Source organism: Nelumbo lutea, chromosome 4 (assembly GCF_056320005.1).
Source record: "Nelumbo lutea isolate HS-2025 chromosome 4, American lotus-T2T, whole genome shotgun sequence".
NCBI lineage: Eukaryota > Viridiplantae > Streptophyta > Magnoliopsida > Proteales > Nelumbonaceae > Nelumbo > Nelumbo lutea.
Genome location: NC_142687.1, coordinates 54,987,730 through 55,011,868, shown reverse-complemented (window position 1 = coordinate 55,011,868; position 24,139 = coordinate 54,987,730). Strand labels below are relative to the sequence as shown.

At 38.0% G+C, this 24,139-nt stretch overlaps 1 protein-coding gene across 1 annotated transcript in view; it reads left to right on the top strand.

The window, feature by feature from the left end:
• The window catches only part of LOC148860694 (2-isopropylmalate synthase A-like), a 74,721-nt gene extending 51,196 nt beyond the window's left edge, over positions 1-23,525 (top strand). Inside the window, exons 7-12 of the mRNA XM_088983648.1 lie at positions 4,587-4,620; positions 4,972-5,046; positions 5,812-5,895; positions 8,762-8,896; positions 23,003-23,148; positions 23,266-23,525. Of these exons, the coding sequence (XP_088839774.1) occupies positions 4,587-4,620; positions 4,972-5,046; positions 5,812-5,895; positions 8,762-8,896; positions 23,003-23,148; positions 23,266-23,386 (595 nt within the window). The 3' untranslated portion in view covers positions 23,387-23,525. The remainder of the gene's footprint in view (positions 1-4,586; positions 4,621-4,971; positions 5,047-5,811; positions 5,896-8,761; positions 8,897-23,002; positions 23,149-23,265) is intronic.
• Positions 23,526-24,139: the final 614 nt, after the last annotated feature.

Sequence of the window (24,139 nt, the reverse complement as noted above, 5' to 3'; positions counted from 1 at the left end):
CCCATTAACAGTGTGTATGGAGAATCAGTCAATCGATTCTCCATACACATTGTTAATGGGCCTAAAGAAAGAAATTGAAGAAGGTGGGAACCTGCTTTGATACCAAGTTGTAAATCACACATGCAATAAATCTGAAAATAAACCAAAAGAGAAGAAGAGGAGGGAGTTCAGTCGAAGAAAGAAGAGAATGGAAGAAAGAGAAAAAAAGAACAGAGCTAATTGATGTTGTAATTTGGATACAATTACAATGATGCCCTTAGTAGGGCGATCAGCTCAATAACAATAATAAGAATAAAAAACCAGGCCCATAATTAAGGTGCACTAATAAAACATAAACACCACTAAAATAAAAGAAATGAACTAAGGTTCATTTGGCCTTGTAAATCTAAAGGTTAGAAAATCAGCAAATGAAGTTGCAGACTGCATGGAAAAACTGTTGAAAGCCCGAACCTGTTACAGTTGCTGGCCAATTTTTGAAAAAATTCCAGCCTAACCTGAGAATTTCTCGGTATTTTGAAATCTAAATTTCTAGATCAATCTTACATTGAACTGGACCAGATTTGAAACCAGATTTTTGAGTAGATCATACCTGATACGGAGTCTACAATATGTAGCTCCTAGAGTGGTGATTCATGCCCAATATCAGACCTAAATTGGCCTCCAACTGAAGATGGTGCAGTTGTATGTTGAAATTGATTCAACAATGTTATTTCTGCAAAACCGAGCTCCAACCTCCTTGGAATCTGCAGCTATGTGAACTGAAGTTCTTTGATGTTTTTCTCCAAAAACATAGTAGAGGACTAATGAGAATCAGCCCTCACTGTGGCTGGTTTGAACTAGAGTTTTTGGGTCAAAGGATAAGAGAAAGAGTGCAAGAGAATGGAGAGAAAGGGATAGTTCGCCCCCTCCCTCTAACCATCTTATATAGAGCACTCTCCTAATTCTATTAGGAGTTAATCCAAATCAGATTTGGATTAGGAGTTAATCCAAATCAGATTTGGATTAGGACATTATCTTCGTAAGAGAATGGGTGCTCCATACCCATTTCCAAACCGAAATTTGACCCATGTGATGTGACCTTTTAAACCAATCTTATTAGTAATGGGCCTAAGACCCATTTTCTTTAATAGTTCACATATATAGGCGTTGCATGGCCTCGTAGGCCTGAATATTGTATGGCGTGGGACCCATAAAGGTCTCACACAAGTTCAAATGAGCTCAACCAATCTCTGGAAAGGGACATGCCAAATCAAGTTGGGCTCAATCTAGGCTCAACAATTAAACATAAATGATCATTGGATTTAGCCACCCTATGAAAACCCAAGGATAATGTACTTATGTAAGATAAAGCCCATCATCAACCCTCTAATGGTCTCTTGCCCTTAACCTTTCAACCCTTAATAATTAAAACATTGCACATAGGGAAGGAATTCTTCCTTGACTGCTTGATGTAGTGTTACACTCTTTGCTTAGATGGATATATACATTTTGCAAATTTGATTTTAAATGTTGTTGAAATCCATTGCTGGTAGTTTTAGGTTTTCATTAGAGATGGTAAACCCTGATATTCACTTTGTCTGACAAAGGGGCTGATCCAATCACTATGATCACCTACCCAGGTAATGTCTTAAATTGCTCTCACATACCTAGGTATTTGACCCTAGTTGGATCTCACTAGTTGGCATATCAAAAATAGCTTAGTCCAAAACCTAATGCAGTATCATAATCATGTTTGGGGTTATGTGCAACTTTCCAATTTTGCCCATTTGTCTCTAAGGTTCAAGGCATAATTGGAAATTGGTTCAAGTTTAGTTCTTCCAAACACCCACTAATTGTACTTGGGTCTAACCCTAGCAGTTGGGACAAACTGCTCCAATTTAGCAACACAACAATGTTAGCCTTGTCAGGATAAACTCCCCAAGTATATCTAATGGCTGAGAATATTTTAAATTTAAACTAACATAAGTCTCATAAGTGTCCAGTTTAAGGGGCAACTCACATAAACTTACCAATCTGAACATGGAGATGCATGGGAGTTGTTTGTGTACATCAATTTAATTGGAGCTAAGGGCATATACTACTTAACAAAACAAGGCAATGCATGGATACCAATTGTTATGGGCTGACTTGTAAATTCAGTTGATAAACATGGGCGTCTGGATAGCTTTCCAAATTGTTGCAATCTCTCTAATCTTTAATCATTGAAAGTGTTTCTTATAAAAAAAGGTATTAGTTCAAATTACATTTCCAGCCTTAAAATTAGAGGGACTAAGTTCAAAAATAGGGGTATTTGAATCAACAAGAAAAGTTTCACACCCTCTTTTAATAGTGTAGATGTAGATAGATATAGATTTGACTCAGTGCTTTCCCACCTCTAGTTATTTTCAAGTTCAGATAATTTGGTTAGCTTCAACTTCTCCAGATATTAGAGGTCTTGGAAGTCATGCACCTAAAAGTAAGAAATATGAAATGCATTGGTGTAGAAGTAAAAGTTGGACTTTCTCAATGGGTGTTCCTCTCTTTTTTGTTACATCAAGGGAAAGAAAGGAAAAAATGTCACGTGGAGATGCATGGGAGTTGTTATGCTTTGGATGTTGAGGGAGGAAAGGAATACTATGCTATCCATGGGCAAGGAGTGTATTTCTGAGTGCAGAAAGTACTATTACAATTTAGACTTGCCGCTTATCTGGATGATTTCAGTGACTTTTCTACAGAAGACATATTTCAGCGACATGTGATTACTACATCTATATCTTGACAGGACTTGGATCAGGTGATCAGAGCTTGTCCTGTACTTGGGATGTGGTGGGATAAATTTTAACTGCTTGGTCCTTGGGTAATCCAGGGCCATCAGAGATATCAGATATAAGATGCATTTATGGTTGGTACTGATGAGATCTTATTAGCGTTGTTCAAACTGATTGGTGAGGGACTATAACTACTCTTTGATCTGTAAAAAAAGCCTTGCTCCAAGTTCTATGGTTAATGACTGTGCTAGATGGTAAACATGGGAAGGAGGTCGAGGGTGTTCCACAAGTAGTTGTTTGTTGGTTTGAAGCATGGGGGACATTCCAATTGCCAACATTATATTAGAGAGATTTGAGCTTTGGTGTCTAATGTAAATATCTCCTTTAGATGGATTTGGATATCAAATAACTCTCTAGCAGATAGTTGTCTATAGGTAGGGGAGGGGTTCTCACGGTTCGTGTAAGTAGTACCGGTTTTTGGAAAACTGGTAATTAGAACCGAACCGAAACCAGTCGGTTAACCGATTGACCGGTTTGGTTCGCTGGTTGACTGGTTTTTTAGTTTTTATAATATATATTATAAAAAATATATAAACATATATAAATTTATATTTTAAATAATAAATAATATATAATATATTATAAATATATATATATATATATATTTATATATAATGCATATTTATTATTTTATAATATATAAAATATACATAAATATGTATAAAATATATGGACAAACATGTATACTGGTCAGTTCGGTTAACTACCGGTTTTTTATATTGGTTAACCGAAACCGAACCAACTGGTTTTGTTAACCGCTTTTTCGGTTTGGTTTCGGTCGGTTTGGTTTTTCGGTTTTTTTTTTGCTCACCCCTATCCATAGGCATAGTTGTACATGTGAGCAGCCCATCCGAAGATGCTTAATGAATATTGATATTTTTTGGTATTCTGATGCATAGTTTTTAGTTACTGTTTGGCCTTTTTGTTAAGAGGCTGCTTGAGGTCTCCTCTAGTAAGTGGTTGTATTTTCTTCTTACCTTCATTTGTCGATAAGGATCTTGTATCTGGTATATAATTAAAAAAAGGTCTTGCAAATGAATATAGAAGTGATTAAGCACTCATTAACACTTATCAGAAAAAGCACTAATTACAAAGTAAAAATTAGGATAGCTAATTGCATTATGCCGAGTTGAGGACTCTAAAAATATTTCAGTCAACCTGTTATATATACTTGGTTGCTTTTTCTTTATCAATATTAGCATTTGATTGCTGAAATTTTACCAGTTCATTATCATTCGAATCCCTATTCATTGGGCAGCTACAAGCCTAGAACTGTAGTCTTGAAATTTAATGAATGTTCCTTGGGACCCTAGATAATTGAGAACTTCCTGTGTAGTGTAGTGTGCAAATGTTCTTTTTTGTTTTAAAGCCCTGGGCTAGGCTTATGCAACCTAGTTGGAGCACAACTAATTTGATGTTTTCATTGGCTTAAGCTTCCACCTCCCTCTGGGAAGGATTGACATCAAAGGGATCTTAGATTACATCTTGTTCTTTTTCTTTTTGTTATATATCAAAATGACATTTAATCTTTTTTTTTTTTCCTACTAATCCAATATTTTAATAGTGTAAATTTGCAATATTAATTTTCTCCTATAGTCTGGAGGTTGTGCTCTATTTGTTTTTTATCCCATGTTCTTTCACAATTGCTGTTTTATAGTGGTGGTGTTATTGGACTGGGAAGATCATTAATGCTGTTAAATGAATGGTTTGTTATGATTAGATTTTCCCTAAAATAAAAATAAAAAAAAAACAAATTTATTCATTCTCCTTTCAATGCAGTGGACGACATGCTTTAAGATCTCGGCTTCTGGAGGTATCTATCATTTTTCACATTGTGTGCAAAAGTTGGTTTTCTATGTCATGTTTGGGAAGGCTTCACCGTTGATTGAGCTACATTGACTACGCTGCTTCAGAGAAGCTACCTAAAATAGCTTCAATGGGAAGTTGATTTTGCAGTTCATGAAAGTTTATTATTGGCTTTTTGAGTTTTTCACCGAACATGGCTTCATGGATTTCTATGTGGGCCTACATTACAATGCCAAAGGCCACTGCACAAGCATGAAAGACCTCCCAAATGGGCACTTATTTCCCAATGATTAACTAGTTAATTTAGTTCTTACATTTGGAATTTGTATTTATAATTTTCTTTTTTGCACTTTTTCAGCTCGGTTATGAATTAGATAGCAAGGAATTTGATGATTTATTTTGGCGCTTCAAAACAGTGGCTGAGAAAAAAAAGGTGCGCAATGAAATAATGTCATCCTGTCATTTTCATTTCTTGCTAGAGAGCTAATACCAAATGGTTAGCCCCAGCTCTCTAAGTTCGGTTTTTTATTTTTTTTATGATGCTTAGATTTGAAGAACAGGTTTTAATTTGGAATATCCTAATTTTCTTCAAAAGTGTAACTACTATATAATTAATTTATTTTCTTTTCCCAGACAAAAGTTTGTAAAAGGCATTGCATATGATGAAGCAGAATATAGGTCCTTTCTTTTCGTTATTAGATCTGTAGGAAAAGAATCACAAAGCACAAGAAGGAAGAGATTAAAATTTATTGGCGACACCAGTCATTGTCTTGACCTTTTTACTAGATCTTCTGGGTTAGAGATTTGATGAACTGTTTAATGAATGTATAATAGGGATATAAATCTTCTTCACTCGATCTAGTTTACAGGTTGGATATTTTATTTATTATTTATGTATAGTAGGGTGAGAAGTAGAACTTTTGCATATGGAATTTTGTCCCTCTTTTCCTTAAATCAATATATTACTTACAATATTATCTAAAACAGGGAAAAAGTGTAAAGTTTCAAGTTGTTGATTTTTGTTCATATATGGAAAAAGACGTCATTGCCTTATTCATCAAAAAAAAGAAAAAGACATCATTGCCTTACTTTTCTGAAGGGAACACTATTTTTATAAGAGGAAAACATAAAATCTCTGTATGCATGATTTCATATGATTTATATGTCTGACCTTCTATAACAATTGATGGTGTTGCAGCATATTTCTGATGGGGACATAGAAGCATTGGTACTAGATGAAATATTCCAGCCACAAGTTTTGTGGTCTCTTGGTGATCTGCAGGTAAATTTATGTTTTATAACCTTCTATTGTTTTTTCTTTCTAATAATCAAGGGGTCACCTAGGCATTGCCTGGTAGGTGACCTTTGTTGGATGCCTTTACTTGTAGCAACAATGTGCCCATGTAGGTGACTAGGTTACCTGTCTAGGCAACAAAAACTCAAGCCAGGGACACCATTTTATAATTACTATGGCTGTGTCTTTTCAGTATGTGTGTTAATACACTCTATTTGTATACATAACTCGTATTTTCAGACTCAGTATGTGTTTTGACACGTATATCTTAAGGTTCTGCTGGGGTAGCTGAGGGCCTGAGGCTACTCAAGAGTTGTAATTTTTTTTTTACCTTTTTTTAATACAATTTATGTTTTCTGTTGCTGATAAAAAAGGTTTATTATTGAAATTTAAAAGATCCAAGGGTTTTAGAAGAGAAAAAGAAAGAAAGACGGATAAAGAGGATTCTTTTTTTTTTCTTGTCCTTTGTTCTTTCTCACGTAAAATAAAACAGTGGCTACACCATTTGTTCTTTTTCTTTTTTTAATTCTGACTGAATTTTTTATTATATAAATTATAGCCTTCTTTAGTTGCTCACTTGATATGTATTTGCTATATCAAATAGTGTTATTGTTGATACTCATAAAAAAATAGTGTTATTGTTGAAAATGTTGAAATTATATGTAAAATTTGTCTTTTATATGGTTCTTGTCATGTTTTGAGGGGAAATTTAATTTTTTAATAAAGAAATTTGCTATTTTCAATTAATATGCATGTTGAGTGGTATATACAACTAGGGGGTCATCATTTTCAGTCTTGCCCAGGCCTGCATCCGGCTGACATCAAAAGTCTTTTTGATCCAACTTCCTGTCCATGGCCGAGGAAGATAGGTAACATCATGTGGAAGAGTGCTAGGGCGGCAATAATCTGGGCAGTGTGGGAAGAAAGAAATGAAAGAATTTTTAGAGAAGAGGAAAGAACAAAAGAGGCCTTGGTTGAATCAATATTGATTAGAGTGGCTCACTGGCTGAAATCCTTAGAAAGCTTCTTGCATATATCCATTGATGACATCATTAGAAACTGGAAGGTAGTGGCGAACTCAAATGTCAATAAGCAGCCTGTTATTCCTATCTGGCCCCCTCCTGAAAGAGGATTTATAAAGCTTAACTTCGACGGAAATAGCATGGGAAACCCAGGAAGGTCAGGAATTGGAGGTGTATTCAGGGATGAGGAGGGTAAAGTGTGTGCAATATTCTCAGGCCCAGCAGTTGAAGGAGACTTACTAAGAGCGGAAGTAATGGCAGTTATGGAAGGGGTGCAAAGGGTTAGAACCATGAATGTGAGAAAGCTAATCATTGAAGGGGATTCCAAACTGGTAGTGGCTTGGCTACTGGATGAGGAAAGTAGGATGTGGAAATACAACAATGAGAAGAAAAAATTCAGATGGATCACAAAGGACATGGAACTGAGAATACAGTGGGTGAAAAGAATAGCTAATTCAATGGCTGATGCACTAGCCAAGCAAGGGGTTGGGATAATTCTAATATTTTAGGCACAAATGTAATTTTTTAATTATAATTAAAATTAAAGGGGAGAGATAAGAGGGCTTGTCTCTCTCCAAAAATAATGTTATTTATGTTATGTTTTATATTTTATATATAAATATTATAATATTACACCCATAGCACATATTATATATAATATTTTGTATTCTATAATATACAGGATAAATAGTATATATTATGTGACATATCATATAAAATATTATGTCTCTAATATTTCATAAATAAAAGTCATAGGCCTGGAACTTGGCCCAGACTATAGCCCTTGTCATAGGTGCTAAGCCTGGCCCATGTATATAAAACTAGGAAAACATGAAATTTAGATTTTACTTAATAAAATTCTTATTGCCTAGTTAATGTCTAGGTGCCCACCCAGGCAACTAGACGACCAGGTGGGTCCACTATCACCTAATATCACACAGACATCTTGTTTTTTATGTTCTCATTCTATGAGGATTCCAGTTATTTTCTGTGAGGTTGTGCTATCTTCTTGCCGGGGGTTTGTGAAGTTTCTTTCTTTTTTTGGTTCTTTTCAGATCAGTGAGCTTGATAGCTTTGGGACTGGCATTAAGCTGTTGGTGGAGGTGCCAGTCCCATTTGTAAAGATAATGTTTAGAGTAGGAGTTATTGAACTTAATTATAATGAACAGTTGAGTTATGGGAGAAAACTGGTGAGCATGAGGTTTCTGAAATTGATTTTCCTTTGGATGAAACTACTAAATTAGATAGGAAGTTTGATTGAAGAAAGTGATTAAATTAAAAAAAAAAAAAAACTGGTTTTGGCAGTGCAGAGCTAAGAAGTGGAGAGGATATGGAGCTGAGGGCATTTATGGGATGGGATGGAGGCCTCATAATTCAAAAAGCAGAGTTGAATAAATTGTAATTTTTGAGGTAAGAGTAGATGGTGCATATGCAGGTAATTCTTCTAAGACAAATAATATGTTGAATTTTTCAGTCATTTTTTGTTCCTTTGGGGGAGAGTGCAGAAAAGATATTAGAGGATGGCAATTGAAATCCTGCAAGTTAAAATCTAATTTGATTGTATGATGGTGGCATCCAGAATTTGATTCTTGTGGTAATTCTGTTTGATTTGCATTTTTGGTGTTCTGTTGTATAGTTTGTGTTGTCTTGGTTGGTTGGTTGAATTTTTTTTCCTTCTTTTTTTTGTTTCCAAATGGTGGTTTTTGTTTGATTGATTCCTCAACACTGTTTCTATGTGTTCTGGTTGTAACTTCTTTTTGCCTTAATAAATGTTCTTTTTATATTAGCTTACATGAAATAATTTACAAAATCCTAATGCGTATAATTTACAGGTCACTTGTGGTACTCTAGGTCTTTCTACAGCAACTGTTAAACTCATTGCTGCTGATGGAGTGGAGCATGTTGCATGTTCAGTTGGAACAGGCCCAGTTGATGCAGCTTACAAAGCAGTTGACCAAATTGTCAAGGTTTGACATTGAAGATGCCCTGGATTTCTATTGACCAGTTTTTTTCATTAGATGTCTAGTGCTTATACATTGTATTCATCTCTCTCTCTCTCTCTCTCTCTCTCTCTCTCTCTCTCTCTCTTTCTCTCTCTCTCTCTCTCTCTCTCTCTCTCTATATATATATATATATATATATTGTTTCTTGCTCTTTGGATTGGTCACCTGTCCTGTGAGAATGTGTGCATCTTACAATGATTGTACACATTTCATCTACAACATCTGGCTTCAGAAACTATTTTGCAGAGCTCACTATGGAATGCACTTTTGGAGGTATTCAAAAGAAAATGCATTCACGGTAGTAGAGAAACTAAAGTTATAAATTAGACTAGTTCGAATTATCACCATCTCATTTATCAAGATTTTGAACTTGACAAGAATAACACACTGGATCAAAACATCTACTATCTTTTCACACTTCACTACAGATGACATCATCAGGAAGTGGGAGGAAATGGTGGGAACCTCAGCTAGAAAGGATATAGTACAAAAACAGTGGGTACCATTGGTGAGGGGATTTATATGAACTTAGATGGTAGTATTTTTGGTAATTCAGGGTTCTCTGAGGTTGGAGGAGCTTTCAGGGATCAGAAGGGGCATCTAGTGGCTATTTTCTCTGGTCCAATTGGGAATAGGGGATTTGTTCAACGACAGAGTTGTTGGCAGTTATTCAAGGGGTGTTGCTAAAACAGTAAAGAACCTTGGCAATATGGAAATAAATTAAAACAGTTCATATGGCTGACAAGGGGTATTGAAGTTAAAATCCAGTGGGTAAAAGATCGACAAATTAGTCTCTAAAACACCATGATTTTTTGAGCTCATGAAGAGTCTAAGAACATGTCCAAAAGATGCAGATTCATAGTTATTAGCAAATAAACACATCATTTCAGGCTTTGGAGTTGGTGCGAAGAACGAAGGATTCTTGATGGAGAAGAACGAAGGATTCACAACAACTGGAAAATGGAGAAAAGTGATTACAGCCGAGAGAAAAGTATTCTTGATGGAAGAAATTGTATACCAAAAGAATCTTATGATAAAGATAAGGGAAGGAAGAAGAGGAACGATACTGTTGGTGGGTGAAGCTGTATCATGGTTCTAGAGCTTCCTGGACTTTGCAGTACATGTAAGTTGGGGTAGGCCATGGAGGAGTTCCCATAGGCAATTAAGGAGGGAGTATTTTGCTGAGAGAAAGAGAAACTCCAATGGCTGGTTCGTTGTTCTGGAGGAAAGTTTTGAATAGAGAAAAAAGTAGAGGATCATCATACCAGTAGGCAACAGTTTGCAAGGCTGGAGTACGATAGCAAACAAACTTCACCGGAGAATGGCTGTGAGAAAGAAGGAAAAGATAAAGGAACCAGAAAAAATGACAACAATACTGGGAAAGGAAGAAATGACAAAGAGAAGGAAGCAATTAGAGAGGCTGGGGTTAGACGAAAATGAAGAAAATACTGATTCAATGGCGGTGTCTCTAACAATACCGGAACCAAAGATCTTATTGGAAGGGGAGAAAGGAAGTTGGGAGCGAAGACTAATCTTGTCGGCAAAGAAGGAAGTAAATGACTGGAAAGGCTTACTCGAGGAGGTGACTTCAAATATTGGTACTCATACTGTGATACTAATCCCCTTCAATGACAGAAAAGCTGTAATAGAAGTGAGGGGAAGGGAGATATTGGACTTCAAAATTGTAGAAACAAGTGAGGGACTTGTAACAATTGAAAATTGGTGCCCATCGGCCAATGAAGTAACAATGGGCGACGGGAGCTTCAAGTTGAAGCTTCTAGGTTTGCCTTTTCATCTATCGCAAAAAAACGCTCTCCAAAAAATAGCAACAGCTTTGGGTGGTGCTCTCCTATCCTTCAAGACGGTGGACTTGAGAGTAGTGAACTTGAAAGTCGTTGGTGTGAAACCTGAGAAGGTTCCAACATCCATCAGTCTGTATGCGGACGGCTATTGGTACAAAATCTGGGTAGCATCAGAAGTTGAAGCGTCGCTCTGGTATGGAAGGTCGAAGCTTGAAGACGATAGTGATGTGGCAAAGTGGATTACAATTGGCGATGAACAAGGAAAGAAAAGTGGACACGTGTGTGGACTTGGGAAGGAAGAGTTTTTAGGGAATGAAGACGTTCTCACTTTGGAAGTTGAACGGCCAGAACCAAATATTCGGCCATTTAAAGAAAAGTTTTCAAATTTTTTTGAATCCAAAAAATCTGAGGGCCCTTCTTTCGCAAAGGTAGTCAAAGGGGTGACCTAGTCGGACCAAGGGCTGGGTCCACCCCGAGGAGAAAAACTTGTTTATAGGTCCCGGTCTAACCCAACTGGCGTCCTAGTGGGTCAATTGAAGTCCAATCAGGGGAGTGGTCCATATATTTTACTCGACTCAGGTGACACCTTTAAAGGTCACATGTGAGTCGGGTCCACTTGGTTGCGATTGGAGACTGTATGGATGATCTATCTTTGTCCTTGCAGAAAAAACAAAAGGATTCTTGTTTCAGCTGAAGAAACAATGCTGACGTGAAGAGAAATTTACAATGGATCCCTGTATCCAAATCTGATGCAGCGAACCAAGGAAAGTTGGGAGAAGAATGCCCAAATCTGAGGTATTTCAAAAGCGTAAGAGAGGAGCATGAAGAGGAGGACGTTGGCTGGGTTCACTGCGAATCCTCAGACGATGAATACGAACCAGAATTTGAGACAGAGAGTGACAGCTTTGGGGAAGATATGATGGAGAAAGAAGACTGGAGGACATGCTTAGTGCAGCTGCTGAACTGTTCGTTGGAGAACATAAGGATTTAACCTCTAATAAAAAATATCCTAATAATGGTGGAATGCTGAAAGATGCAGAGTACAATTTGGAGGATAAAAGTGAAAACGGTGTACCAGAAAGAGGAAACCCAAGTCAGAGAATGAACAGTGATCAAGGAATGGGTAAGATAATATCAATCAATATCCAAACTTCGAACAAAGGCGTAAAAGAGGGGGATAAATGACAGAGCGATGGAAGTAGTTGTGAGTCCGAATCAGGTTCAGAAAACTCCTTGCAAAATTATATTTTGGGAGTGAATTGTGAAGTCCAGACCAGTGTTGAATCTACTTCAAACTCAGGTCCAGGTATGCTTATGCCTTTGGGTTTTGATACTAACTCTAGCTCTGGTCTTGCTGCTTGTGCTCCAAGTTCCGGAGTTGCTTCCTTATCGTTTTCCCATGATGAAATTGAGACACAAGAGAAAGAGCAGAGAGGGGAGAAAAAGAAAGAAAGTGAAAGTGCGAATAGAGGGTATAAAGATATTAGATAAGAGATGAATTATAGAAAGAGTGAAGGGACAGAAGAGAAGGAATCAGAGGAGTCTAAATTGGAAGAAGCAGAAGAAGAGTCATTGGCTGAATTTGTGGGAAAATTGGGATGTAAAATAAGAAATCTGAATGAGATGAAAATATACCTTAAGAATAGAAAAGAAGAAGGGAAGGTGAGAAAAAGAAAGATGAGTGAAGTTGAAAGGTTGAAGCAAGATGTGGAAGGGGATAAAATAATCAGTGAGAGAAAGGGTAGGGGTAGGAAAGGAGAAAAATAGGAAGAAAGCAGGTTAGGGACAAAATAAGAAGGCAATATGAAGATCGTGAGTTGGAATGTGAGAGGATTGGGGAATTCAAGAAAGAGGGTGTTAATAAAGGAGCTACTGAGAAAAGAAAATCCAGATATACTCCTAATTCAGGAATCTAAGCTCATGACATTTAATAGTAGGTGGGCCAAAAGTGTATGGAGAGCAAACAACATCAGTTGGGCAATGAGTCCCTCATGGGGAACTTCTGGAGGAATAGTGACTTTGTTGAAAAATGAAGTTGTTGGAGTTGAAGAATTGATTGGAAATTTCTCAGTTTCTGTTAAATTCAAACAGGTGAACGATGGTTTTGAATGGATATTAACTAATGTATATGGCCCCAATGGATACCGGCAAAGGAGTGAGTTGTGGGAAGAGCTAGGAGACATAAGAGGATTATGGGAAGGTCCTTGGTGCTTAGGAGGGGATTTTAATGTAATTAGATTCACTGAGGAGTGTAACAAGATGCGGCAAAGAAACACTACAAGTATGAGGAAATTCAACAAGTTTATCAATGTGTTTGAGCTCAAAGAACTGAATCTATCGCATAGTTGGTTTACTTGGTCAAATCTCCAAGCTGATCCAATTTGTTCAAAATTAGACAGATTTTTGTTTACTACTGATTGGGAAGAATTTTGGGGAGATCTGATGTCAAAGACACTGCCTAGGGTCACCTCTGATTATTGGTCAGTTTTGATTAATAAGGTGGATCCTAGGAATAGAGGACCTATCCCATTTAGATTCGAGAACATGTGGTTATTCCATCTAGGTTTTAAGGAGAAAGTGAAAGAATGGTGGGTAGCAAGTGATCCAAGGGCTAATTGGAAGGGTATGAAATTTCAGTGGAAGCTGAAGGAGTTGAAAATCAAAATCAAAGAATGGAATATTCTCCAATTTGGGAGGCTTGAGGAAAGAAAACAACAGTTGTTGATTTAGATTGAGGAGCTAGATGCAAAAGAAGAACAAGGTGAGTTTGGGGAAAGTGACAAGGAGCTTAGGTGGGAGTTGAGGAAAAACCTGGAGGATGTTCTCTTCAAAGAAGAAATTAGCTGGAGACAGAAGTCCAGACATAAGTGGGTAAAGGAGGGGGATAGAAACACAAAATTTTTTCATGTTGTAGCCAATGGGAGGAGGAAGAAAAACTTGATTTCCAAGCTAGTGATAAATGATGCAATATTGACTCAACAGGAAGAGATTGAAAGGGCCTTTGTGGATAATTTTAAATCAATCTTTAGAAGGCCTATGTCGGGCAGATTACAGATTGAGGGTTTGGAGTGGCCAAGACTACTGGAAGAGTCAAGGGTGTGGTTAGAGAGAAGCTTTGAATTGGAAGAAATAAGGGTAGCCATGTTTTCAATGAATAGATCTAAAGCACCAGGTCCTGACGGTTTTACGATGGCTTTCTATAAAGACTGCTGGGAGATTCTGAAGGATGACATCCAAAAAGTGTTTTCTGAATTCTTTGAAAGGGGAGTGATTAATCCAGGCCTCAATTCCACATTCTTGGCTCTGATCCCAAAAAGGGGAGATGCCTGTCACCCCAAAGAGTTCAGACCCATTAGCTTGGTACACAACCTTTATAAAATCATTGCTAAGGTGCTTTCTTAGAGGATTAGAGAAGTCCTACCCTTAATAATTTCCCCAAATCAAGGTGCCATTGTGAAGAGTAGACAAATTGTGGATCAAATCCTGATTGCAAACGAAAGTGTGGAAGACTTCAAAAGAAGTGGGAAGAAGGGGTTAGTGTGCAAATTGGATCTTGAAAAGGCATATGATATGGTGGATTGGTCACTTCTATTGGAAGTCTTAGAGTCTTTTGGATTTGGGTAGAAATGGTGCAAGTGGGTGAAAGGATGTATTAGGACTTGCCACTATTCCTTCTTAGTGAATGGGAGGGTGGTAGATCATTTCCAGGCTACCAGGGGTATCAGGCAAGGAGACCCCCTCTCTCCTTTCTTGTTTACTCTAATTGCTGAAGTCCTAGGAAAACTCATTAAGAGAGCAGACTCTAGAAATTTGGTGAAAGGTTGGAGGGTAGGAAGGAATAAAGTCCCAGTAACACATTTACAGTTTGCTGATGACAATTCTTTTTTGTGGTGGGGAGGAGGTGAGCTGGGTGAGTAACCTAAAGCAAGTGATCAAGTGAGGTAGACAATAGGGCCCGCACTTTTGGATGTGAGATTGCACAATGGCCATTGATCTATTTGGGGCTGCCACTAGGGGATAACCCAAGTAAAAAGAGTTTTTGGAACCTGGTGATTGAGAGGTTCACTAAGAGGTTAGCATCTTGGAAGAAAATTTACCCATCCATGGGAGGCAGAATAACTTTGATCAAATCTACATTGACAAATCTGCTAGTGTACTTTTTGTCGGTGTTTGAAATGCCTGGAGGAATTTGTGGGATTTTGGAGAAATTAATGAGAGACTTCTTATGGGAACCAAGAGAGGAGTAAAAAGATCATAGGGTTAGGTGGGATATAGTTACCAAAACCAAAAATGATGGTGGGCTTTCTTTAGGTAATTTGCAGAAAAAAAAAATGAAACTCTGCTGGGGAAATGGCTTTGGAGATTGACTTTGGAAAGGGATAAATTATGGGCTCAAGTGGTCTCAAGTATTCATGGGCAAGCGGCATATGGCTGGGACTCCGGAGCTTCAGTTAGGGCTACGAGAGCTTCTCCTTGGAAATCAATTCATGCCATCCTTCTTTCCTTCCTCTAATCAGGTATGATATATGCTCTGGTAATCTTGTGAAATTTTGGGATCATGTTTGGGTGGGAGACATTCCACTAAAGGAGCTCCTCTCGTCCTTGTATTCTCTCTATCATGTTTTAAAAATGAGCCAGTCTCCACTTTCTTGGCCTCTTCTAGTTCATCCATTGATTGGAATTTGGGTTTTAGAAGGGCCCTTAAGGACCCGGAATTGAACCTCATTGCTGACTGCCTAAAAATCCTCGAGGGGGTGACTATTGATCCACTCAGGAGAGAGAGTAGGATTTGGACTCCTCCTTCGGGTGTCTTCTCATGTTCATCACTCTTCAAAGTATTGGCTCATTCCCCCTGTCTTTGGAATCCCTTTTCCAGTTCTGGAAATCTGGGGTAGACCAATTCTTCCTAGAGTTAGTGCATTTTGTTGGGAAGTTTTCCTTGAAAAATGTAACACTTGCAAGTTACTTCAAAGAAAAAGGCCTAATTGGTGTTTATCCCCACACTGGTGCATTCTTTGTAAGAAGAATGGTGAGAATTGTTATCACTTACTGGTTTCTTGTCCATTTGTTTCAGAAATCTGGTGTTGGTTTTTCTACCTTTTTGGATGCAGGTGGACCCCTCACTCAAATGTACAAAGCCTATTCCATTCTACTACTGTTAGGGGGCTGAAGAAGAGGGGGAAATTCTATGGAGATGTGTGAGAGCAGCTGTATGTTGGACAGTTTGGGAGGAAAGGAACCAACAGACCTTTCATGGGAAAGAAAGAAATAAAGGTGTAATTACTGAAGTAATTTCCATAAGGGTGATTTAGTAGGCTAAGACTTTGCACATTTTTGAAAACTATTCAGAAGGAGATATCATCAGGAAGTGGAAAGAAGTGGCTTGGTCAGTTCCAAGGAAGAATGTAATTCACCCAGTTTGGTCCCCACCAGCTTCAGGGTTCACTAAGTTAAAACTTGATGGAAGCAGCGAAGGAAATCTAGGTCTGTCAGGTATAGGGGGAGCTTTCAGGGATGATGAAGGTCGAATTATCGCATTGTATTCGGGTCCTATTGGCTGGGGGAACTCTCTTATAGCTGAAACATTGGCTGTTATGGAAGGGTTAAAAGGAGCTCGAGAATTAAATATAAGAAACCTGATAGTGGAAGGTGATTCTAATTTGACTGTCAACTGGTTAATGAAAGATGATTCTAGTTTGTGGAAGTTTCTGAATGAAAAGAAGAAAATTAGATATCTCATACAAAATATGGAAGTCAAATTTCAGTGGACTAAGAGGTGTGCCAATTCCTTGGCAGATTCATTGGCTAAACAAGGGGTGGGAAGAGATAATTTGTTCTGGGCAACATTGTAATTTGAAATGTTCTCTTGGGAGGGTTAAGAGTTTTTACCCCTCCCTTTGTATTTTTCTATATTAATATCTCTTAATAAAAGTATTTGTTATTTATCAAAAAAAAAAAAAGATCGGCAAATTGTATTGCTGATGCTTTAGCCAAACAGGTGGTTTATCTGGGATCAAATATTATGGGCTCAGTTGTAATGTTAATACTTTTTTTTTTGATAAATGAGTGATAATTTATTCAAGAAAAACAATATTACAGTACATACTGCCCAAGGAGAGGCACGAGCTGGTACTCTCCTAAACAACAACAATGTAATACATCAAACTAGGAAATGAAAGTTTGCAGAGCTGCCCAGAATAAATGTTCCCTTGATACCCCTTGCTTAGCTAACCCATCCACTATGGTACTATCCCACCCACTGTGAATTAACAATCATGTTCCTCGAAAACCAATTAGCTTTCCTCAGAATATCCCTGTAGCACCAAATAACTGAATTTGGATTTTTTAACCAACCCACAACAACTTTGGAGTTTCCTTCAATAAGCAAATTCTGAATTCCTAACTGGTCTGCAATCTGAATACCTTGTACCGCCGCTGGAAGCTCAGCTCTAATAGTCTCCTTTACCCACTGATCCTGAGAATAAAGCTAATATATTGCTGTCTTTATCTCTCAGCACCACTCCTATCCCTGAGGGACCTGGATTGCCTTGGCTGCTGCCATCAAAATTCAACTTTGTCCAGCCTTAAGAAGGCGGCACCCACACAGCTGGTACCTTGTTCTTCCTGGTTATGCTACTAGCCACAACTATCCAATTCCTCCATGTCATCAAAAGAGAATATTTTAAAGGAGTCCAGTGATCTCAGCCAGTTGGTTGCCCTGGTCAAAATACAATCCTTTACAGTCTAAATATTTCTCTCCTGCTCTTGGAAAAGCCTCACATTTCTTTCTTCCCAAATTGTCCACAAAGCAGAAGCTCTAATGCACCTCCACATTGTTTTACCAGTTTTTGTGGGCCACACAAAGGAGGAAGGGTCGAAGAGCTGATCTACGGCTGTAGTCAAATTCTACCTGCACCCAAACAAGGCAAAGATCCAACACCAAATAGCGGCAGAAAAAGAACAGGTTAAAAGTAAGTGGGAGCAATCCTCACCATTAGCCTTGCAAAGTACACACCAGTTAGGAGACAAACACATGGAAGGCCTTCTCTTCTGCAATAAGTCTATAGTGTTGATTTTCCTATAGAACACCTCCCAGCAGAAAATAATAATTTTAGGAGGTACAGGTTTAAACCAAATCTCCTTAGTTGGAAAACCCAACTGTCCCGAGGAAGAGCAGAGGGACTTAAAAAAGGATGCACACGTGAAGTAACCTTTTGGATGAAGGGACCAATGTCTCACATCAGATCTGAGAGGGTCCAGAAAAACACTTTCAAGTAGTGACAAAAGGTCTGATACACAAAAGAGTTCATGATCCCTCAAGCCCCCATGAAACCCAAAGTCCCAATTCAGAGAAAATGGAGAAACAAATGTTGCAAGAAAGTGAGAGATTACTTTATCTTTGTAGAGAGAAAGGGAAAAGAGAGAAGGGAAAATGTCCTTGAGGGCAGAATTGCCCACCTAGATGTCTTCCCAAAACAAAACAGAAGTACCAGAATTGGCATCATACCTGATAAAGTTGAGGAAATGAGGGAGGATACTCTGAATTGCTTTCCAAGGAGTTGCCAATGTGGCTCGACGCGATACGCCAACATCCCATCCATTTCCCAAACTGCCATGTATACTATCTATCACCTCGTGCCACAATCTCTCCCGTTCTAAGGGCACCTTCACAACTATTTTCCTAAGAGAGCTTTATTCTTCAAAACTAAATTCCCCAGTCCTAGCACTCCTTCCTCCTACACACTATTCCCTAATTTATTAGATGATCCTTTTTTCCCTCCCCTGGTTCCCAAAGAAAATTTCTCATTAATCTCTCCAACTTCTTGGCCTCCCTAACAGGAATCCTGAACACAGAGAAGTAATATATCGGCAAATTTGCTAGGGAAGCTTTCAGTAATGTTACTCTACCCCTTAAAGAAATATAGTTCCTTTTCCACGAAGCTAACCTTTTCTCAAACTTTTCCAGAACCAGAGCCCAAAAGGTGCTCTCTTTAGGGTTCACTCCTAGAGGTAGACCTAATTACTGTAAGGGACAAGAGGAAATGGGACAACCTAGACACTTACCACGCAACTTTTATCCATGTTTGTTTTTAGATTGGATACTCTCTCAAAGTGTTTTATCAGAGATTTGAGGTTCCTTGCTGTTCTCCTATCATCCCCTTCACAAAAGATTATTAGGTCATCAACAAACTATAAGTGGGTCACCTTGATTTCGTTCCTTCCTATCTTCCAACCTCTCACTACTCCTTCCATGTCTGCCTTAGAGATCAAACTGCTGAAAACATCTACAACTAGGGTGAAGAGGAAAGGGGGTCACCTTGCCTTAGACTCATAAAAGCTAGGAAAAAATCCTTGACTACCCCATTAACCAAGACTGAAAAATGGCAAGAACTTATGCAGCCCTTTATCCAATTACACCATCTAACTCCAAACCCACAACACCCTAGTACCTCTAATAAAAAGCTCCAATTCACAAAATCATAGGCCTTTTCTAAATTCAGCTTACAAACAAAACCTTGATTTCAGACTTTCTCATATCTTCCACACACTCATTAGCTATAGGATCTGATCCGTTATTTATCTCCCCTGCACGAATGCTCCTTGGGCTTGACTAATGATAGAGGGCAGCACTACTTTAATCCTCAAAGATAACACTTTATACATGAATTTTGTAAATTCTAGTCACCAAGCTGAGGCCTAAAATCTTTAGGATTTTTTTCTTCTTTCTTCTTAGGGATTAGGGCTATGAAAGTAGCATTAACTCCAGGGCTTACTTTATTAATGTCCTCAAATTCCTTAAACACAGCACAAAGGTCTTCTCTTACCACATTCCAACAGTCTTGATAAAAAGCCATGGTGAAACCATCTGGTCCAGGAGCTTTGGATCTTTCCATTGAAAACACTGCATGCCTAATTTCCCCTTCTTCAAAACTTCTCTCTAACCAGATTGCTTGCTCTTCAGACAGTTTAGGCCAATCTAAACCTTCCAGCCTTAGTCTATTGTTCAATGGCTTCCCTACAATTGATTTGAAGTGATCCACCAATAGTTTGTCCATCTCATCTTGGTTTGTGACTTCCTCTCCATCCACTTCTAATTTGGCCACAGTTTTTTCTTCTTCTCCCATTAGCCAACGCATGTAAAAAATTTTGTGTTTCCATCCCCTTGTTGATCCATTTGTGTCTTGACTTTTGCCTCCAGGAAATCTCATCTCTAAGAACTTCTTCCAATTCCTTTTTTAAGCTTCTTCTCAAATTCCTTTCTTGCTCATTCATGATTTGTTGAGATTCTTTGGAGTCTAGATCATCCATCCTGGAAAACAAATTATTCTTTTGTTCCTCTATCCTTCCAAAATGCTCCCAATTCCACTCTTTAATCTTGACTCTCAATCTCTTCAACTTTTTGTGGAACCTTACACCTTTCCACTTTACCCCTTTCAATCCTTCATTCCACCACTCACCAACCAATCGTTCAAATTCCAAATGAGTCAGCCACATATTCTCAAATCTAAAGGGCCGTGGTCCAAAGCCTAGAGTTTCTTAACCTAATAGGATAGGGCAGTGATTAGAAGTAACTCTAGGAAGAGTTCTAGCCACCAAATTCCACCAATGATCCTCCCACTCTACATTTAAAGGGAACCTATCAAGTTTGGAGCAGAGAGGGTTTTCTTGGAAATTAGACCAAGTAAAATTAGCTTGTAGAAGGGGTAATTCCTTTAGACCACAGGTGTTAATTAAGTCATTGAAATTTCTCATGCTTGTAGAAATTGTCCTTTGGGGATTATTTGATTCAGTTAACACTCAAGTGAATCCGTCCTCCACATTTCTGAATTTTAAAGACAGAATCTCCCTATAAGTTCTTCCACTGATTCTACAACATCCTCCCTCCACAGGGTAACTATCCCTCCCAACCAGCAGACTCCTCTTGATTTCCAGACACTTCTGACCCATCTTCTATCCAATTCTGCCAAATTGGTTTCCTGTAACATGACTATATCAGGTTTCTCTCTTCTCAGCAGATCTTTAATTGCCCTTCTTTTTCTTGCACTCCCCAACCCTCTCACATTCCAACTAACGATTTTCATTGGAAGACTCCTTTCAGACGCCCCTTTTTAACTTGGTTCCATCTCACAAAGAACCCTTCCTTCTCTCTCCCCTTCCACTAGACTCGATATCACCCTCTATATCCGAGATTAGTCTCTCCACCTCTGATCTCTTTTTCTTTTTCTTTTTCATATTCCCCTGTCTTTTTAGCCGACCCACTGACTTCACCCACCTCCCCCCCCCCCCCAACCTAGAACTTCTCTAACACTCCTCGTTCTGAGGACTTGCTTCATATTCCCTGCCATTTAATCCCTCCTCCTTTGCTTTATATTCCTCCAATAATGCACAGATCTGCTCCCATATTCTTTCTAATTCTTCCTCCCGCTTTTTCTTAACCTCCAACTCTACCTCACTCCTCTCACCTTCACCAGTGCTAAGCTCTCTGCCATCTTCCCCGCCTAATAATTCCTCTCGGGATGCTGGAGTATCTGGAGTAATGTTAATATTTAAAAGGGCGCTTTTGCCTCAGTCATATACAATCTCTGTATATGTGCTGTCCATTCTAATAAAATTAAAAATCTGTAGTTACTAATAAAAAAGCGATTTGGAACTTGACATAAACAGAGCTAAAATATTAATATGTAAAATGAAACATCTAGGGACGAGACAGTAACACAGATACACTCAGAGGGTCTGAACTGGATCCTGGAAGCCCCTCTATTTATCCATTGCTCTTTCGTATGAGCATATCCCCTTACCTAAGATGTATGTAGTTGGAAGTTCCATTTAGCTATTGTTCATGATCAGTTGCAAGAACATGAACCAGAACAAATTCTTTTCCTTTCTTATATTATGTATAGCTAATTACCTTAATATTCTTCATTATTAATTTAACCAATGAAAATGGCAGCAGGGCAAACCATCCATGGTGTTGAAGCATAAATTTGTTTTCAAAATGGAAATTTTTGTTCTGAACTCTTATAATGTCGGTGAACCTATTCTGTTTAAAGTTGTTCTCTTGTTTGCGCTTTTAAGTGCTATTCAGTCTTCAAACAGAACAGAAGAAAAAAGGGAAAGGGAAGAAATTAGAGAGGAGAGAGAAATTTGTCTCTCCCTCTGGTGGTCAGATCATATTTGTACTTTAAGATAGAGTGTAAATGACTAATCTGCCCCTAATTAAGTTGGGATAGATGACTAAACAGGGACAGACTTGTAATGTTATACTTGTAACATAAAAAGGATGACAGGACACAAAGACTCTACTTTACACCCTTCTTAACAATCCCCCTCAAGTTGGAGTATGGATATCAGTATATCACAGCCCCAGTCGATCAAAATAAAGTCACGCAGCCCCAGCATTTTTTTACACACCAGACTAACAGAGCCTGGCCCCCAAAGAGTCTATTATATTATAGCCCAAATCACCTGATTTCTAGTGATCCCTTGCTTGACTAATAAATCTGCCAAGCTATTTGTGATCTTTTGACCCAAGAAAATGTCGCTTCAACCTCCCTAGCAATGCATCCGATCTCCCTCGGAACCTGTCTGCCAGTCCAAACACCTTGATTTTTTTTTTGCAACCATCTGAAATGTACCTGCTTTACTAGTGTTATACCATACAGTTGTAATTTCTGCTTTTAGGGAGTCTCCAGTCCCTATTGGACCCAAATATAGGACCTTGATTGATTAATTCCTGTCCTTTATTACACTTATTCTAGAAGGATCTGGATTACCTTGAAAGCTTCCATCAAAATTCAGCTTCATTCTACATATTTACATAGATGCATGTGCATAGATATAGGTGTTATTAAAAAATTAACCTAAAATAAAAAATACAATGTAATTTGTAATGTTTGACTATGATACCTGAAAAATTTAGAGCCAAATGGTATCATAAGAGGGGCGATCTATCAGGTGGTATTCATCAAAATTCACAGGAGTGCTTTGATTGGTCAAATTACTTCTGTTACTGTCTTTCCGGTATCATTTGCCTAACTGTTTGTATTTATTTATACTGGCTAATTCGCATGTATGAATGATATATTACGTAATGTGTTCTATACATATAATGATAGTTTCATGTTTTTGGGTGTTTAATTTATTATAATTTTTTTTGCTATAATAATTTTATATAATCTATCATCATATTTGGTAAAGTAGTTTACTATATTATAACTTCCCTACTCACTTTCTCAACTGTAAGTTCAATTTTGTTGTTATATTGCAGATACCTGTAACACTTGTTGAGTACTCCATGAACGCAGTTACAGAAGGAATTGATGCAATAGCCTCCACACGAGTTGTAATCCGTGGAGAGGATGCTTATACAGTAAAGCATGCTCTTTCGGGGCAAATAATTCAACGTACTTTCAGGTTTGACAAGCTCATAGATTTCTTCATTCTTCATACGACTCATTTACTCATTCCCTTGTTAATCTTGAATTCTTTAGTTTACTAACATCCTTTCATCTTTTTCCTTCATTTCTTTAGTGGAACTGGTGCAGGGATGGATATAGTTGTTTCCAGTGTCCGTGCCTATGTCGGTGCACTTAACAAGGTGTTGGGCTTTCAGAGCGTAAGATGCACAGTGAGTTCAGAAGCGTCTGCGTGACGTGGTTCAGGGGTTCGTTTCTTAAGAAATTTGCATTTTAAATCTTACATGGATTATTTGTTGTCTAAATTTTGCTATTCATTTGTATGTTTTGTAAGAAATTGTCTATACTCTACATTAGAACCAATGTTTTAAAATCCGACCGGTGGCTAAGGTTTTTCTTTTTTTTGTTTTTTCATTTTTAAAGTAGGCTGATTCATTCAATCATTTTGTACTCGGAATACATCTCAGCGGTAAGTCGGAACAGTATCAACCAGCAAATTTACCGAATTAGATGGCTTTGAGACAACAAATTTAGATGAGCCACAGTATTTGCACTTCTAGATTTCTAGGGATACAATTGATAAACCGAGTACTTCAGGCTAGCCAATAATGTTCTGCAATCAGCAATTACGTACCTAGTGCACCATGGAGGATCCAAAGAGGCCACTTAACATTTAATGCATCGCCTTCTATATAGTACAGAACCTATGTCAACAGAAAATTTGATGCCCTCAAAACATGTTGATTGTTGAAATTTTAAGGTTTTAAATTTTGATATGTACCGGACCATATCAGCCATATCGGAGGGCTTCCCGATATGCTCCTACATAGGGTGAGCAAAAAAACCAAAAAAATGAACAGACCGACAAATCAGTCGATTTGGTTTTGGTTAATCATTTAAAAAACCAGCGGTTAATCGAACTGACCGATATATATTACTTTTTATTTTTTTTTTAAATTCGAATTAAAGAGTTCGGCAATCCTTTCTCT